The following is a 20,590-nucleotide window of genomic DNA, read 5'->3' as shown; positions in this document are numbered from 1 at the left end:
CAATAATAGGTTTCCCTTTCTATAACCAAAGTTATTGTATATGTACCTTATGGTTTATCCGACAATAATACAAAGAAGAATAGTCTCTACCACTCCACTTCTGCCCCGAGGATATCGTAAAAGGCTACTAAGGGATAGGCTCATAAACTTGAGATTCTTTTTTTAGGTGATGGGATAGAAACCTCTCACTATTTGGATCTCAATTCTATCATTAAGCCAAACAGCTGACAAACGAGGCTTATCAGTATTTTCAAGACTATATGTTATTTTATGTCTTCAGCTACCTACATACCAAATTTCTTCGTAATCGCGAAAAAGAGTAACAAACATAAGATACATAAAATATTAGTAAGAAAAAAAAAACGTAACAGTATCATTTGGTTGCTAATTGAAAACAAAATACTGACAAGGAAAGCTATAGGTATACATTATGTATTTATCAAAGTTACAGTGCGATATGAATTTTCAATTTTTCGTAATCGGTTCAGTAGTTTTTGCGTGAAAGAGTAACAAACATTCATACTGACATCCTGACATACTCGCAAACTTTCGCATTTATGATATTAGTAAAAACTTATGCACGTAAAATGTATAATAGGTGGACTTAATGCCACAAGGCATTCATGTACGAGTATATCGTCTTAAGACTATAACGGGTAGGGTCAGCAAATTAAGAAGTAAATCGGGTCGCTCCATCGCCCCTTTTTCGCTCTGCTGGTCACCCCAAATATTACATAGCCCTTAACCCCAATGTTGAGAAAACATACATACATACATATAAACACGCCTATATCCCTTGTGGGGTAGATAGAGTCAACAGTCTTGAAGACTGATAGGCCACGTTCAGCTATTTGGCTTTAAGATAGAATTGAGATTCAAATAGTTGCTAGCCCATCGCCTAAAAGAAGAATCCCAAGTTTATAAGCGTTACCCTTAGTCGCCTTTTACGACATCCATGGGAAAGAGATGAAGTGTTCCTATTCTTTTTTCTATTGGTGCCGGGCAATGCGTATCTATATAAGTACATTATATATTTATTAATAAATTTCCAGTCAAAACATCGACCACCACCGTTAAGAAATTAGTGCTAAAAATACTATTGACTCTGTCTGCCCAGCAAGGGATAAAGACGTGTAATGTACGTGTGTGTGGTAAAAATAACCCTCGCCGCCGGAAGGCGACGTCACTAACAGTATCCTGAACATGGGTTTCTACGAACCGAAAAAATGTTGAGACATGTTCATTAGGCGGACTTTGATGTTTATTTTGACTAAGTAAGTAATTAGGTGGTATGTTTAATTTATTTGTCGCCTGTACTTTGTGGATCAGAATAACCTATGTATTGTGATAGAGTAGAATAGATTTATTTTCAAAATTGGACACAAGGTTATCACTTATTGACGTCTCAACACTTAAATCCATACTAATATTATAAAGCTGAAGGGTTTGTTTGTTTGAACGCACTCAGGAACTACTGGTTTGAATTGAAAAAATATTTTTGCGAGGAAGGCTTTATGTTTAGGCTATATAACATCACGCTGCAACTATAAGGAGCAAAGAAATGATGAAAATTGTGAAAAAAAAAACGGGGAAAATTATTCATCCTTGAGGGCTTCAATAATGCCCAAAATAACTATTCCACGCGGACGAAGTCGCGGGTACAGCTAGTCTTATTATAACAAAAACCGCTTCCAAAGCGCATGTTTAGAAGAAGCGACGGGACAAACTTCACTGCAACATTTTCACCGGGCGTCAATTTACAAGTGTATATATCTCTTAAATCTAAATCACATTGTCTACATTGAATATACAACACAATACAATTACTCTTTATTGCACCATAATAAATATACAGCAATTTCACAATCATGTATTAAAAAACATAGCAGCAAAAGGCGACTTTAATAAAAAAAATATTGAAATTATTTGTAAAAAAATCCGTTCCGTCTTTAAGAGGTTGTTCTCTCAATTATCTGGCTTCTATTACCATTCATTATGACAATGCTGCCTGCCATCTGGGCACACTCCCGCAAGCTGACACTATTCAGGTACTGTACAATTATAATTTGCTTCTTAATTAATATTTTCTTAGGCGTTAGTTTTGTTTAATTAAGTTATTGGAAAATATTGATCACCGTGTGATATTCCTGTATCAATGGCGATTTTAATCTCTATAGAAATTGTCAGTAATCAGCAAATGGTTGTCGTCGCTTTTAGGTGATTGCGCAGACATGTGTTTTGTATGTGGATGTACTAATGTAGCGCACACAACACAAAGCTAGCCGGGGGAATATGCACACAGCGAAAAAGAGAGGTGTTATACTCGTACTTCCCGAAACGACTTTGATACGACTCTATCTCTTTGATATGCCTCGTCTCTATCTCTTTGATAATCACGTCTATATCCCTTGCGGGGTAGACAGAGCCAACAATCTTGTAAAGACTGATAGGCCACGTTCAGCTATTTGGCTTTAAGATAGAATTGAAATTAAAATAGTGACAGGTTGCTAGCCCATCGCCTAAAAAAGAATCCCATGTATGTAAGCTTATCCCTTAGTCGCCTTTTACGACATCCATGGGAAAGAGATGGAGTGGTCCTATTCTTTTTTGTATTGGTGCCGGGAACCACACGGCACACACAAAAATAACTTGATATGCTAATCGAAACATTCTCAATCTTCAAAGTTTGAAAACGTTCGTCTGTTTAGGTGGTTTAATCACCGAAACTGCAGGGGTGTCCAGTAGACCGGATCGGGCAAGGGGTTACCAAATACAAAGCCGTCATTATAGTTCTACGCTGTAAGTGTAATATGGGAACACTTGAACCATAATTTCTTAAGACTGTTGACTCTGTCTACCCCGCGGGGGATATAGACGTGACTATATGAATGTATTTCTTAAGTGCGTATACGCCGTACAGCCTGACAGACCCCTGTAATTAGATACCTAAAATATTGATGTACATCCAAGAACTAACCCAATCAGAAAATATCAGAAACTCCTTTTTTATACTACCAGAAAAAATAAGTAATATTTATGAGGCCTTCGGGTCTCATCCATGGTATTGTTACCTTAACATCTGTCAGAGTGGGTTATCCCATATCCAACGCCGTCTAACTATACCCTTCTCACGTAATGTACAAATTAACGAACATACAGAAACGTACGAATAGTGAGTATTACAATAATGACTCTAATAAGCAATCAAAACTTGATTCCTCTTATCAAATACACTAAAAATCCCCTTAATTTCTACTAGCGACCCGCCCCGGCTTCGCACGGGTGCAAAATTCGGAAAAAATTATACATAAAAACCTTCCTCTTGAATCACTCTACCCGTTACAAAAAACCGCATCAAAATCCGTTGCGTAATTTTAAAGATTTAAGCATACAGACAAACAGACTAAAATAGCGACTTTGTTTTATACTATGTAGTGATTTCCACGGGTGCTTCGAGAAATGGTCTTTGGTGCACCCACAGACCACATAAAGAGCAGCTATGCCTTTCATCAATCATAGAATTGAGATTCAAATAGTGACAGATTGCTAGCCCATCACCTAAAAGAACAATCCCAAGTTTAAAAGCCTATCCTTTAGTCGCTTTTTACGACATTCATGGGACGGAGTGGTCCTACTCGTTTTTTTATTGGTGCCGGGAACACACATATATCTCTTCCTAAAGTTTATTTTAACAGAAAAATGAAATTTATTTTAACAGAATTGGATTTACTGTTCTAATAAATAAAACATATTTTTTATTACAAACGTGCAACTCGCTTATTTCTCTCGTGTCTTTCTAACGTGACTGCAGATTTATGAGAATAACGGAGCGCCATTTCTGTGCACTCATTCTTTTGTATCCACTATCTGTCGCATCGCATACTAATAATTTGGGTCTAGTGGCAAATTCCTTTTGTTATGTAACGTATTTGACTTAATGATATTATTAATCCTATCTTACGTGGAAACAATACTGAGGAACAAAAAAATATAACACTACCCAACTTCAGTGCCGTGTGGTTCTCGGGTGCCGTGTGTTTTCCGGCACCAATACGAAAAAGAAATGGACCACTCCATCTGTTTCCCATGGATGTCGTAAAAGGCGACTAAGAGATAGGCTTACAAACTTGGGATTCTTTTTTAGGCGATGGGTTAGCAATGTGTCACTATTTGAGTCTCAATTCTATCATTAAGCTAAATAGCTGAACGTGGCCATTCAGTCTTTTATAGACGTGACCATACGTATGTATGTAACTTCTATTTCCTGTGATTTTTATGAACTGTACACTATGTAAGTACCTAGTTTTTGAATAAATGTTCATTCATTCATTCCAATATTCTCGGGAACTAGAAAAAGGGACGATGTGAGAATCAAATTTCAGTACACTCTGTACATAAATCTTTTTAAAATTGGCAATCCATAATATATATATATATATATATATATTTTTTTCTTTTTTCAATATTAAATCTCATAAATATATAAATTTCCCGTGAACAATGTATTCTCCCGTCCACATTCTATTCTAAGTATAATTTAATATTGTGAAGTTGACGTTGTTGATGAAAATGCTGCAGTGCAGTTTGTTACCGCTTCTTCTGCACTGACGCCTTGGAAGCGGCAGTAAACTTAGTTTTTAAGTAATTTATTTGACGTCAACCAAGTTGTTAAACCATACGACAATTATTAAGCGATATAATAATATCCTATAATAATGAATAAAAATTTTGAATTTGAATTTGAATTTGAATGAATCAGCGACGCGCTAGTCAGGTCAGGTCAATAGTACCCCAACCTGACGAACTTGCACTTATAAGTAGTATAGTTTCTGCCTATCCCTCCTAGAAAGACTCCGTTTGTAACCAAACAGACCTATTGGGACTACGAAATGAAAAGGTAAAGGAAAATAGTTCTTGTCACGCTAAGGGAAATCAAAAAAAAATACTCCCCCAATGGAAAAGCACAAAATAAAGAAATTGTAGATGAGGACGTCTCTTGCACTTGTTAATAATCATTTATTCATTATTATGGGACATTTCAATGTCATTTAATAAAAAATATTAACTTTATATTTGTAATAATTAAAACTAATAATAAAAAATAATAAAATTAATTTTACAAATTGAACAGTCCTTGCATAGCATCAGCGTGCGGGAGTGTGCCCAGAAGGCTAGCGGCATTGCCATTTTGAATGGCAATGCTGGTTTTTGATTACATAAACATAAGAATAGTCTCTACCCCAATGGGAAACAGGCGTGATATATATACATATGTATATACATACATACCATGTATAGGCGATGGGCTAGCAACCTGTCACTATTTGAATCTCAATTCTATCATTAATCCAAATAGCTGCCATTCAGTCCTTTCAAGACTGTTGGCTCTGACTACCCCGCAAGGGATATCCATTCAGTCCTTTCAAGACTGTTGGCTCTGACTACCCCGCAAGGGATATAGACGTGAACCTATGTATGTATGTATACCATGTATGTAAATTCGGAAATAAATCTTTGGTAAAAGCAGTAGTACATCTCTGTCCCCTCCACATTTGTGTGGTAACTTGAAACTTCTTTATTCCGAGCGCACCCGCAGCTATGCCTTCTTATACTTTGATGGTCCCTTTAGAACCGAGATTGCTTTCATCCCGCGCGCCCTATGTAAACTCTTATCTACTTTGGGAAATGTGGTTTTTGCAAATCATTTTCACGGAAATGACGTCACGTCTGCGCTGAAAACGCGAGTGAGTTTGTCATTTTAGGCATCTGTTATATAGAGGATTCATACATACATACATATGGTCACGCTATATCCCTTGCGGGGTAGACAGAGCCAAAAGTCTTGAAAAGACAGAATGGCCACGTTCAGCTATTTGGCTTAACGATAGAATTGAGATTCAACTAGTGACAGGTTGCTAGCCCATCGCCTAAAAAAGAATCCCAAGTTTGTAATCCTATCCCTTAGTGGCCTTTTACGACATCCATGGGAAAGAGATGGAGTGGTCCTATTCTTTTTTGTATTGGTGCCGGGAACCACACGGCACTATATATATATATTAATTCTTTATTATATATATATATATATATATATATATATATATATATAATTATTTATTATAGAGGATTCATTTAAATGTATGTCCTATAAAAAAATGTGATTTAAAAAGACTAGGTACCTAATAAATGTTTTCTGAACTGAAATTAGTTATAAGCTGTTGTGGTTATAAGAACTTAAATGAAAATCAAAGGATGATGAAGCCTCTTTTGAAGTGAACTTTCAGCATTTGCCAATATGTTTAGATTAAAACTTTCCGCCGCACGGCCGCGCTTTAGAGGGAAATTTACTTTGAAACTTGTTTAAAAAAATTTCAGCTTGGGAGCAAAAATGGTGAATATTGAGACCAATACTTGGGTAAATATGTAAATTGATGTCCGATGAAAATGCTGCACTCACTGCTATAAGTGATACCTTGTATCCAATTTTCAAAATAAATCTACTATATTCTATTCTATTGCAAATAAATCACCGCATATCCAACCAACGGGCGATTATTCCCTGACACCATACGTCTTAGGTACTTTAAATAATAACCTAAAAACTCTTTTTCTTAAAAAATTAATGAGTAAATATACCTCGCTCACGATTTAGATTCAAGAGATCTACATTTGTAAATTGATGTCAGGTGAAAATGCTGCAGTGTAGTTTGTTCCGCCGCTTCTTTTTCACACAAGCGCATGAGTAGCAAGAAAATAAATCTATTCCATTTTTTTTTATACATACATACATAAAATCACGCCTCTTTCCCGAAGGGGTAGGCAGAGACTACCTCTTTCCACTTGCCACGATCTCTGCACACTTCCTTCGCTTCATCCACACTTTTTTTTAATCTATCTAAATCCATCCCCTCTCTTCCAGCGCCGCCTCACGCAGAAATACAGCATAGCCGTGGGGGTACCCACCCTTGTGATCCGCGGTCGAGCGGTCCGCGACGCTTTGCTGGCGGATCCCCTCGGAGGACGATTCCCGTGGCCCGCCCCCCCCGTCCATGAGCTGCTGAGAGGAGTCTCCCTTGAGGGGGAGAAGAAGAAGCTGTATGATGAACTGCCTGCCGATAGCGTTAGGGTCTTCTACTTCGCTGCTCATTGGGTAAGAGACGTGATTGTTATGTTCACCCCGTAAAGAGTAATGTGTGACACGTAAAAGCGGTGGTTCCGATAGATAGAGTTATAGAATATGTACCCTTTATCTATACTAATACTAGCTGTGCCCGGAACTTCGTTCGCGTGGAATAGTTATTTTGGGCATCATTGAAGCCCTCAAGGATGAATAATTTTCCAATTAAAAAATAATGGAGTACTTGAAAAAAACGGGGAAAATTATTCAATTTAGTATAATTTTGGGCATCGAAATAACTATTTCGCGCGGACAAAGTCGCAGGCACAGCTACTTGTACATAAAATTATAACAATAAATTTATCCTAAGGTTATGTTAAGGTAACATTTCGGGAGAGATAGAGGTTATGTAAACCACCAAGAACTAGCTTCTCATTTCTGAGACAACAAAGCAAAATGTATCCCAAACTCAAGCCAAATAGCTGAACGTGGCCTATCAGTCTTTTTAAGACTTTTGACTCTGTCTACCCTGCAAGGGATGTAGACGTGATTATATGTACGTATGTATGTATGCTATTTACTGGATGAACCAAATTTGGTATTATTTCCAGTGCCCCCCTTGTCGAGCATTCTCCCCGAGCTTGTGCGCCGCGCTCGCCGCCGTCCGCAAGAGACGGGCCAAGTACGCGCACACGCAGCTGATACTCGTCTCCAGTGACAGGTAAACCTTTTTTATTCTAGCCCAGATGTTCTTCTTTTAAATGTTAGTACGATGTTTGTACCGGTCACATCCTCACCTCTTTGGAAAAGAGGCCAACATGCATTTTTTTATTAACAGGCAATACAACAGACGCTAAGTAATAACTTGGTTTTATTATTAACTAGAGGCCGCCCGCGACTTCGTCTGCGTTATATCAATCCCGCGGGAACTCCGGGATAAAAAGTAGCCTATTCTGGGTCTTCAGCTACCTACATACCAAATTTCATCGTAATCGGTACAGATTCAGAGATTCGATGTAACAAACATCCATACTGACATACAAACTTTCGCGTTTATAATATTAGTAGGATTAATAGTATTCTAACTTAGCGTCCTAAGGGTGTATGCACAATTGTTTTAGCTAAATATGCGAAACAGACAATTAATAATACTTAATAAAGGGAATTGTGTACTTATTATCATGTAGCTGATTTGACCATCTACTAGATATTCATATCATGACGTTTCAACGAATTCAGGTTTCAGTGTAAAGACTTATATTACGTCATTTAATGAACATGATTACCTTCAACCGCTTTGTTAACCCAAATGAGTGTTTCTTTTGATATTGTATCCTGCCGAATCCAAAGCAATATGCTTATGCTCAGGCCAACAATTATTTGTAACAAGTACCGGCCTAACCGATGACGGACCTAAAACTGACAACGTTCAACGTATTCTAAAGATAATATATAATTATCTTAAACTTTATCTAAAAGCGAACAAGATCCAAACTCAGCAAGAAAGTAATACGTCTATTTCCGTGTAAATAAACTTGACAAGTTCAATTGGTTTTTTGAATGCACTGTTGTTTCGGTTTAGCAACTTTTATAAACAGGTAGATCTTCTCTCACGTATCACTATGTAGGTACCATGCTTTCTTTCAAATAAAAACTGGCTTAAAACCTTTTTCCTTTGTTTTTAAAAGCAAAAAGTATCATATCTTGTTTATTAAAACTACCTTACCAATCTTGAAAAACCCTTAAATAAATAATAAAAATTCATTGGTAACTCTTTAAAAAACAGATGCAAATTTGGAATCTTGCATTCAGTTGGCGTCGCGGACGGCCGCCATCTTTTTTAAGATGGCGGACAATCGAAACAAATAAATTTTGGAGAAATTGAAATTAATGGATACAATGAATTTTATTTGAACCTCGACAGTACGCCTTGAGAGAGTATTCACTTGTGAATGCTGAATTAATTGTATCTTTTTTTTATTTAACTTTGAAAAGTCATATTTCTAAAACTGCACTTCATCAGAACCAAACCGAGAAGAACTTACACATTCAACTATTACAAAGCAATGAAGTCGTAATTAATAAAGTTAATTTAAACATACAATTAACACATTATAGGATAAGACAGTATAAAACAAGTTAACAACTCGCACACTAAGAAAATTTTCACATCATGTTTACACGACAAAAATTCATTGGTTTAAAAAAAAAACATATACAATTACCTTCCTGAAAAGGAACTAATTTACTTTTAAGCCGGGAAACTGGCCACTTTTCCCCTACACCGTAATCTCCGCCCATGAAACCTGCTTACGGTTGCTTTAATTTAATCGAGAGACCCTTTATTTCAGCACAGTGGCCTGAGGTCGTCCATTGTGCCGACGTAGGTATCCTGAATGCCCTTTGTTCGTCTTGATAAGATCTGCATTTAGTTTAATCTAAGGTAATTAAATAAAGGACTTTTTATTATAAACTACATACATATATAATCTCGTCTATATCCTTTGCGGGGTAGACAGAGCCAACAGTCTTGTAAAGACCGATAGGCCACGTTCAGCTATTTGGCTTTAAGATAGAATTGATATTCAAATAGTGACACAATTGCTAGCCCATCGCCTAAAAGAAGAATCTCAAGTAGGTATATAAGCCTACCCCTTAGTCGCCTTTTACGACATCCATGGGAAAGAGATGAAGTGGTCCTATTCTTTTTCTGTTGGTGCCGGGAACCACACGGCAATATACTAGCAACGGCAATAACTATAACGGCAATATACAAGGTGAGCTTGGAGGGAAAGATCGGAGTGGGAAGGCCTAGACGAACGTATCTTGATCAAATTAAGGACGTCCAGGCGAAAGATCATTATACAAAGAGAGTTATGAGTGTGGATGAAGCTAAATAAGTATGCAAAGATCGTGGCAAGTGGAAAGATGTAGTCCCTTTGAAATCGGAGTAATAGGATCCCTTTCCCTTTAAGTTACGGGACCCTTAAATCTTTATAATATAACAAACAGTTCAAACATAACATCGGTAATTATAAAAGCATACAAATATTTTTCAGCGTCTCTCAAGCTTTCTTTCAACCTACTTCGAAAAAGGAGTTTCACAAGCTGTTACAATTTTTTCGTAGATCACAGATTCCCGTCACGCGTCGAGAACGCATCACGTACCTACTACTTTTGCCCTTACTCGGTGTTTACGGCAGCCCGGACATCCGCTTAGCATTTTTACCCTCGCCGCACCTGGGCCTTTATCATCCTATTAACATTATAGAAAGTGGAAAGAGATAGTCTCTGCCTACCCCTCCGGGAAAGAGGCGTGATTTTATGTATGTATGTATGTAACATTATAAATGCGAAATTTTGTGATATGTCAGTATGGAGTTTTGTTAATCTTTCACGCAAAAACTACTGAACCGATTACGATGATATTTGGTATGTAGGTAGCTGAAGACCCAGAATAACATATAGGTATGCTACTTTTTATGGATTCTCAGACCTACTCAATATGCTCACAAAATTTCATGAGAATCGGTCAAGCCGTTTCGGGGGAATACGGGAACGAAACATTGTGACACGAGAATTTTATATATAAGAGATTATATCCACAATCCGCAGGTGGATGTTATCAAACGTTTAATAATATATTTGTCTGCCTATCCCTTTGTCTGAAACGTTCGGATTGGGACTTATATATACGTCTCATCAATAATACAGAACCCTTTTGTGCTCACGTGGGATAACAGATCCGTATTTAGGTAGGATCCGATTATCATCAATACAAAATGTACTTATGGTATCTTTCCAAACAATATACCGATATTAATTCAGTGTTATTCTCTATAGTAGTGTGGTTTCAGAGAAAGATTTTAAGTGAGTTAAGCTCATGTTAATGAATAATTATGTTAATTGAAACTAATTTTAGTTTGTAATTTGTATGATTTTTTGCACCTTCATTGAGAAAAATTAAATCTGGCGGGAAAAGTGTCAATTATATACGATACTACATACATACATACACATGCATATAGTCACGTCTATATCCTATGCGGGATAAACAGAGCGCACAGTCTTGAAGAGAGTGATAGCCACGTAAGCTGTTTGGCTTAATGATAGAATTGAGACTCAAGTAGTGATAGGTTGAAGCCCATCGCCTAAAAAAAGAATCCTAAGTTTATAAGCCTATCCCTTCTACGTTACTAAATAGTAGTTCTTCAAGTATATGCCCGCTAAGAAACGTTTATCTCACCACCCTCAGAACTCGAGTTGAAATCTTCTGAAATAGCTCACAAGATGGCGCGCGCCTTACACCAACATTTCAGTTTTATGCGAAAATTATCTCCCGTCAGCCCTAGCACACTCGGTACATTAGGGTCCTGCGGTAAATAATGAAAACCATTATGGTTTACTCTTCTTGTAACTGTTGGTTTTGTTCCTTTAGTTTTTGTGTGTAAAACTTGTTTCTGCCTAGACGTTGACGAACTAGAGTACTCGAAACCAACGACTTGCATGAAAACAATTATCAATGTGGATGAAGCGAACGAAACATTCAAGAATCGTAGCAAATGAAAATATGTAATCTCTGCCTATCTCTTCGTGATTTTATATATGTATTGTTTACTCCTCCTGACTTTAATACTCTTTCAATCAAAATCATTACCATGAAAACGTAAACAAAGTCACTTCCAAAAAATAAATCGTAAGTAAATCAGAACTACTGAAGTCTAAATTGAAAGGCATAATCTAGGTGGTAGATATATTACTTATTCATCCTGAATTCGAATTCCGGGTTCGAATCCCGGCCAAGGCATGATGGGAAAAGAACTTTTTCTGATTGGCCTGGATCTTGGATGTTTATCTACAAGGTGTCTCAAAAGTAAGTTCACATTTGCTTATTTTATTACGCGAAAGCAACTATTCTGAGGGGCGCGGGGGGTATGTCAGTCGGTAGTCTGGCTCTTGGGAATTTAACCGCTATGGAGCGTTTCTCTGGTGCGGACCGTGCGTTGTGCGTACGTGAGTTTTACAAAAACGGTAATTCGGCGACTGTAGCGCGTAGAAAATTCTGCAGTATTCGACATATTCGTCACTTAAATGATGCGCCTAGCACTCGACTCATTGCAAAATGGGTTAAGAAGTTTGAAGAGACTGGGTCAACTCTGGAGAAACCATCAAGAGTTTACGCTAATAAACCGACTTCCCTGGCACAATTAAAAGAAAATATCCGTCATGAAATGGCAGCCATCACGGAGACTACCTGCCGAGCTGTCATAGGCAATTTTAGTGCCCGACTAAATGAATGCCGAGAGCGCAACGGTTTACATTTGGATGATGTTATTTTTAAAAAATAAATTCCCAAACAGTGTACTTCAATATAAAATAAAAGAAATTTCAAAAAAGCTAAGGCTTTTCTTTTAAAAAAAGATTTAAATGTGAACTTTCTTTTGAGACACCTTGTATATAAGTATTTATTATAAAATATAGTATCGTTGAGTTAGTATCTCGAAACACAAGTTTCGAACTTACTTCGAGACTGACTCAATCAGTATAATTTGTTCCGTATATATTTATTTATATTTATTCATGTGGCCGTAGATTGAATAAACAGTTATTTTATCTACGAAGTCCTATTTGTTCTGAAGTTTAGACGCGTGAGTGATTGATAAATGGCTGTTTAGTAATGTTTTTTTTTGTAAAAGTTACTTTCGCTTCATAGTTCAGTTTGATCCGGAATAATTTTATTTGTAAGATACGCAGGCACTTTCTGATGAGGATCAGACAAGAGCTATATCTAATACTTGATGTGAGGACATCAAGTATTAGATATAGCTCTTGTCTGGATTTTTGGACCCTAATTAACTATTTTCAGTCAAAATTTATTTAAAATCAACCAGAACAATTTTGGTTAAATTTGTTATGCATTGTATACATAAGTTAATTAAAAATACATAAAATCATGGCTCTTTTCCGGAGGGGTAGGCAGAAACAACAACTTTCCACTAGCCACCATCCCTTCATACTTCTTTCGGTTCATCCAGATCTACAACTCTTCATACAAGTAAGGTTTCAGGAACTTTGACCTATCCTTTGTCCAGGACGTCCCTGATTTGATCAAGGTACCTTCGTCTAGGCCTTCAATGAAAATTACATACAATAAGTGACGGCTAATTCCTGCATTAACAAACGATTTTTTTCTACATACAATACATATCGCTTGCCAACAGTCTTGAAAAGACTGAAAAGCTACGTTCAGCCTCTTTGTGATAGAATTGAGATACAAATAGTGACAGGCTGCTAGCACATTACATACAAGAGGAATCCCAAGTTTATAAGCATATTCCTTAGTCGCCGTTTCCGACATCAATGGGAAAGATGGGAAAGCGGCTCTATTCTAAATACCACACTTTTTGTACACATAAAATAACAACGACGGAATGAACCAAGCGGTGCTTGAAAAATGAGCTACTAGTTAGGAGGGTCGCTTCATGACGCCATGAAAGCCCGGCCCGGGTGGAACGCGGGCAAAAAGTAAACACGATTGTTCGGGAAACGAGGCAGGGAGCGCTTCACAACTTTTTTTTATTGCGGCATGAACAAAATTCAAACATTCTTTGTTATATTGTTTGAGAGAGTAAAGGTTATATTTTTATTTTTTTACGTGATGATATCATTGATATCGCAGTAATACCTATCCATACTAATGTTAAAAATGTAAATGTGTGTTTGTTTATCCGTCTTTCACGTCAAAACCAATGAACCGTTCTCCGTGAAATTTGTCATCAATATATAGTGTGTAGTACGTTCTGTACGTAAAAGAAGAATCCCTTTTTTTAAAGCCTATTCCTTAGTCGCCTTTTAAGACATTCATGGGAACGAGATGGAGTGGTCCCATTCAAACACATTGAGTTAAAAAATATAAAATTATAAAGTAAATTGAAAAGTTCAATAAACCTATTTGTACTGAACTCGCTTCTTTTACCACCCATAGACGGGGAGCTGAGATTTGATTATCATACCCTATTTAACATAGCCTGACCCGGTTGTATTTATATGGTAATTCATTTCGTTCCTCCGTCCATTTTATTACGTCGATTTGGGAACGAATGAAGCCTGTTATTTTTTTTGCCGTAAATCCTTCATGAATTCTTACACGTCCGATAAGAAAATGATGTCTGTTTTTTTTAAGTCAAATCTTACACTTTTAATTTCTCCAAACGTGTAGCATAATTATTTGAGATGTTTTTGTTTTTATTGGAATAATCTTTATATCCGTGCAGTGTGGTTCCCGGCACTAATAGAACAAAGAATAGGACCACTCCATATCTTTCCAATAGATGTCGTAAAAGGCGACTACGGGATAGGCTTAGAGCTTGGGATTCGTCTTTATAAGGCTACCAACCTGTCACTATTTGAAACTCAATTTTATTATAAATACGCTGTTGGCTCTGTCTAACCTGCAAGGAATATAAACGTGATTATACGTATGTATAAATGTATCTTAATATCCACCCTTCATTTCATTTCCTTCAGTCCATATTGACCTAAACCTCTCAATCCGTTACCAACTGTAGACCACAGAGCAGAAACAATGATTTTTTAATTCGGTTTACCAATGCCGGACAAGAAATATGCCGTAACATATTTACATTAAAAAAAATATTATTTACTATATCTATGGTTGTACCGGCTCAATTCCGATGCGTTTATTTTTTTTTCGCTATATTGATAACGAACGTTTGAATTTAGAACCCTTTTACGCGGGAAAGTGACACTGCTACTTTCACAATGTCGTCTCGCCATTTTAGGGTGTCTGACCCTTCTAACCGCCCGTCATTTGCTTCCCCTCTTAAACTCCTAGAACAAATGAAAAAATAATTAAACTTTATTAATGGAGATTGGTCTTGATTATTTTTTCCGCGTTCTTTTTTTTGTTTACATTCTTACTTAGATTATAAATATAAATGTGCCGTGTGGTTTCCGGCACAAATAGAAAAAAGAATAGGACCACTCTTTCCCATGGATGTCGTAAAAGGCGACTAAGGGATAGGCTTATATACGTGGGATTCCTCTTTTAGGCGATGGGCTAGTAGCCTGTCACTATTCGAATCTCAATTCTGTCATTAAGCCAAACAGCTGAACGAGGCCTTTCAGTCGTTTAATGACTGGTGGCTCTGTCTACGCCTCAAGGGATATAGACGTGATTATATGGTATGTGATTATAAATATTTTGAAGGCCATTTTTTTATACTAGCAACATTTTTGCCTTAAACCCTGAAATTGATTAGGATATTACAGAATTTTAAGAGTATGTAAAGAAGTTTATGTATCGTTGAATCGGTAATCAATAAATCCCAACTAATAATGCAAATGTTTGTTTGTTTGATAACCCTTCATAGTTAAACTACTGAATTTATCTCCAAAAAATTTTACAGACATACGAAAAAGGACATTTACGGTAGATTATCGCCGCTGGAAGCTAATATTCCATAATATAACAAAACCTCACAAATTTCACGTGATCCGACATTTTCTCACATATTTCATGGGTTTTTTGCAATTGCCCACAAAGACAGCCTTTAGACTCGGCAATTACCTTGTAAAGATTTCATCTATACTAATATTATAAAGCTGAAGAGTTTGTTTGTTTGTTTGAACGCGCTAATCTCAGGAACTGCTAATGGTTGTTCTAATGGTAGGTGGTTCTAATTGAAAAATTCTTTTTGTGTTGAATAGACCATTTATCGAGGAAGGCTTTAGGCTATATAACATCACATTACAACTATAATGAGCAAAGAAATAATGGAAAATGTGAAAAAGACGGGGGAAAATTATTCGTCCTTGAGAGCTTCAATGATGCCCAAAATAACTATTCCACGCGGACGAAGTCGCGGGCAGAGCTAGTATTAAATATTTACCAGTTCAATGCTCACCTGTCTGTACCGGAGGGGAGGGGGAGGGGTACCTGTCGCGACGGTGACGTCACGGGGGGTTCAAAATATCGGTATTGTTCCTGACTCGAGGCACGGACGGACATTGCTCGCTTGGCTTTTTATTTTGCTGGAAAAACTTTAGTGCAGACAAAAGTAGTTAAACAATTACAATAATAGCTATGTCCTGTAGTTTATAAGTGCGAATGAATACTTGTACAAATATATACAACTCGTACAATTATAGCGAGTTTATGTATAACCTCCTTAAGTCTACGCTTTCTGATCTACGTATACTTAGAAGTGTAAAAAGAATGTAATCCCAAAAAAGTTTATTTCTGTAGGATTTACATTATAGCGAGTTTATGTACGACCTCTTAAAGTCTACGCTCTCTGATCTAGGTATACTTAGAAGTGTAAAAAACCGACCCATTAATCCCACAAAGTTTAATTCTGTAGGATTTTCAAAAATATTACGCGAATAAAATCGCGCGCAATATTAGTTCTGTATAAAACAAAAAAAAATAAACAGTTCATCTGAATCAGTGTTGGGCATTAATCAATTAATTTGTTAATTGTCTTGTTAATAGATTAAAAAAGTAATTGCAATTAAATTAATTACAATTAAGTTAATCGCAATTGAACTTTTAATTGCACCTTGCAATTAAATTAATTTGATTAACGTGTGTCAATTGCAACTCACAATTAAAATAATTGCAATTAACTTTATTAATTGTTTTATGAAACAATTAAAATTAACAATTAACTTATATACCACACGCACGCATACACACACATACAACAACTTTTCCTTTTGCAACCCGTTGATCAAGGCATACAGAGAGAGTGTTGAGAAGAGATTTGAAAAAATGTTTGACGTCACCACTCCTGAAACGGAAAATGCGGCTATTGCGGCATTATCTTACCCAAGATTCAAAAATAAATGGTTGACTTGTTTTGAGCCCCACGATCGTACTCAATTTCTGAAAATTTTCAAGACCTGCATTTCCAAACAAATGAGTGAAAATACAGTAACAACAGTAGCAACAACAAAAAGTACCCAAGAAAACATTTTTTTTAAATTTTGACTCTGACTCAGACTCGGATATTTCAATCTCAAATAAAAACGAATGCTCCTCCAATGCCCCAATGACTAAAGCAGAACTTATGATGCTGCATTTTTTTGCCGAGGAAAGCCAAGATTTGCAACTTCTCAATAGATATCCTGAGATAAAAATGTTTTTATTAAGTACAACACACCTTTGCCATCGTTAGATGCAGTGGAACGCCTTTTTTCTTTTGCGACAATGACAAATCTGCCAAAGAGTCATAAACTGTCAGACAGCATGTTCGAGAAGAGAGTGGTACTGAAGTGTAATTTAAATTATTACAAGAAATTTTAAATTGTTATTGTCTGTCTAATCATGTTCAATTAAAGGTATTGATTATTATTTGGATCGGTCTTTTATTTGTTGCCAACATATTTATTTAACTACATGAAAAGATGGGGGAGCACAATTCTACTACCCGGAACCACACGGGTATATTTTATTTTTATATTTATATATACCGGCTTTATATTATACAGCAGTATTTTTATAATTGTTATTTTTAATTAAAATTAACAAAACAATTGAAAATTAATTAATTGTTAATTGTTACTAATACAGTTAACAATTAATTAATTGTAAATTGTTACTAATACAGTTAACAATTAAATAATTGTTAATTGTAATTTTTCACAATTACAATTGATTAATTGTTAATTGTATTAGTAACAATTAACAATTAATTAATTGTTAATCTTTAATTGTTCTTGCAATTAAAATTTGCCCAACACTGATCTGAATCCATAAATCAGAATGTACTAGTTTCAGCGACTCAGCTACGAGCTACGAAGGGTCTACGAGCATTCTACAAATATTTTATCGGCTACGAAATGCTACGCATTCTACCACGTAGTTGCTACGAGCATACTATAATTTCCTACAGCAGCAGTAATTATAATTTCCTACGCCAGATGTTTTGACTAAAATTTAAAGACTGTGAAGTAAGGGGTATTAAGAATATATATAGATTGGCTCTACATGAGCACTACCCACTTTTTCTAATATTTTCGTTTTAGATATAGGTCTTTAGAGATTGGATTTAAACGATGTCTGATAACTTTTTCACGGGGCGAGCTACGTAAACTCATCTTGGAATCATTTAAAAATAAAATTTTTTTTTGGCATTCCTTTAAATGTCAGAAGACATAATACGAGTACATGTGTGCGTGTTATAATTTGAACTGAAATCGAAGGCTTATGTTTCCAGTCGAGGATACGAAATGAACAATACCGTTAAAGTCACATAATTTTAACCTACAAAGTCACCAGCTATAAACATGTATCGTACCTTAAACGTATATATGTTTTACATACAAACACATTCTTATGTACGAATACAATTGAAAATATAACACGTATAATTCTGTAAAATGAGAATGATTAAGAGTACATACATACATACATACATACATATGATCACGTCTATATCCCTTGCGGGGTAGACAGAGCCAACAGTCTTGAAAAGACTGAATGGCCACGTTCAGCTATTTGGCTTAATGATAGAACCGAGATTCAAATAGTGACAGGTTGCTAGCCCATCGCCTAAAAGAGGAATCCTAAGTTTATAAGCCTATCCCTTAGTCGCCTTTTACGACATCCATGGGAAAGAGATGGAGTGGTCCTATTCTTTTTTGTAATAGTGCCGGGAACCACACGGCATTAAGAGTACAATGTACAATTTATGCAGGTGTTTCGGACATAAAATGATATTGCTATCGGTCATTGTTGTTTGTTAGACCGTACGTCACTTCCTGCTGGTGTAATTTATATTCCGGGCACCATTGAGCCATCCAGGTGAACGTGGCCGAAACTGCCAAGCTTGAAAAGAGTTATGAATGTGAATGAAGCGAAAGAAGTATGCAGAGGAACAGGCGTGATTTTATCTACGGTACCTTCAAACGGTAGCTTCATTATAATTTGAACAAATTTGAAAGTAGTTAAATAATAGTAAAAAGTTAACTAAAAAAATTTCCAACTATTTGCAAATTTTAAATTTATTAGAGAAGCCTTTTTACGAAATGATAGAAATAAGGATTTTCATGTCAGTAAAAAGGTTGGTTTAAAAATATATATCTGAGACACACACTCATAACGTTGAATTTCCATCTGCATACCAAGAGAGTTTTCACAGCTCAGTAATAAGATAAAAAAACAACATAAAACAAAATCCTTTTTCAAACAGTCAGAAAATAAAGTCTGCAAATCATAATTCATATCTTTTGGCACTGCACCAGCAATCTATCTTAGGAGCAAGCGTCCGCAATTCCAGCCCGGATAAAGGATCCAACTGATTGAGTGAGCACAGAGCAAATAACGTCGGGCCCTTGCTCTGTGGCGCGTGTAAGGTCTGAAAAGGAGGCGTCAGCATCATCAATTGCTAGCCGATAGGCCTGATTATTCGGCTGCGGTCTCACTGAAGCGATTTATGACTACAAATGTGATATTAGTGAAAAAAAACATCGTGTCAGAAACAACTATGTACTAAGTTTTTTTTTTCGTTTTGTGAATTTTAATAAATAAATAAATAATAAAAAAATATATACGGGACAAATTACACAGATTGAGTAAGTATCGAAGTAAGTTCGATGCTTGTGTTACGAGATACAAACTCAACGATACTAAATTTTATAATAAATACTTAGATAGATAAACATCCAAGACCCAGACCAAACAGAGAAAGTTCGTTTCTCATCATGCCCTGACCGGGATTAAAACCCGGGACCTGCAATGGCACAGACAAGCGTATTACCGCTGCGCCACAGAGGCCGTCGAATTCGCAAAATCAAACCAGATATCCAAAACCATTTTTGCAAAATCTGCCGTTACTTGTGGCATAATATCGAAAACTATTGTCCTCGCAAAATTTAAAAGATGAATTAAGACTAATAAATATGTATGAACAGCAAAAGTGGAAAGATGTGTAGTCTGCGAACCTCTCATAAGACTAAAGAGTAGTTTTATAAACTTGGGATTCTTATTTTAGGCGATAGGCTAGCCATTGACTATTTGAATCTCAACTCCATCATAAAGCCAAACAGCTGAACGTGACCTGTCAGGAGCACTAGCTATCTCTTCACGACTGTCAGCTCTGTCTACCCCGCAAGGTATAAAGACATGACTATATATATGTTGTATTCATTCCGCTTTCCGCTAGTTACGGTAAGTCAGACCCTACCTTTCCCGCTCAAGACCCGCAATCACCACAATCACCCTTCACTGATCCCACGGCGGCTACACCAGCGCCCTCTGTAATTAAAACTAAGCACTTCTTCAGACAAGTGCGAGGGTTCTTCGCGAATGCGGGTACTTATATCTAAGTCGTAAACTTGTAATTATAAACTATACTACGGATTTTAGTTTCGAAAGAAAATGTATATAACAGTATCATGTGTTATTTGTATTTGTTATTACACTAATAGCATTTGCTACAAGCTGTTGCCAGC

General features: G+C 36.4%; 1 protein-coding gene across 1 annotated transcript in view; it reads left to right on the top strand.

The window, feature by feature from the left end:
* Positions 1-20,590, top strand: part of LOC106138536 (nucleoredoxin) — a 38,580-nt gene that overhangs the window by 9,778 nt on the left and 8,212 nt on the right. Inside the window, exons 2-3 of the mRNA XM_013339709.2 lie at positions 6,917-7,147; positions 7,726-7,835. Coding sequence (XP_013195163.2) covers positions 6,917-7,147; positions 7,726-7,835 — 341 coding nt within the window. The remainder of the gene's footprint in view (positions 1-6,916; positions 7,148-7,725; positions 7,836-20,590) is intronic.

The sequence above is a fragment of the Amyelois transitella genome, chromosome 22 (assembly GCF_032362555.1).
Source record: "Amyelois transitella isolate CPQ chromosome 22, ilAmyTran1.1, whole genome shotgun sequence".
NCBI classification, from domain to species: Eukaryota; Metazoa; Arthropoda; class Insecta; order Lepidoptera; family Pyralidae; genus Amyelois; species Amyelois transitella.
The sequence above is the reverse complement of the archived record's forward strand: the minus strand, read 5'-3'. Positions and strand labels throughout refer to the sequence as shown.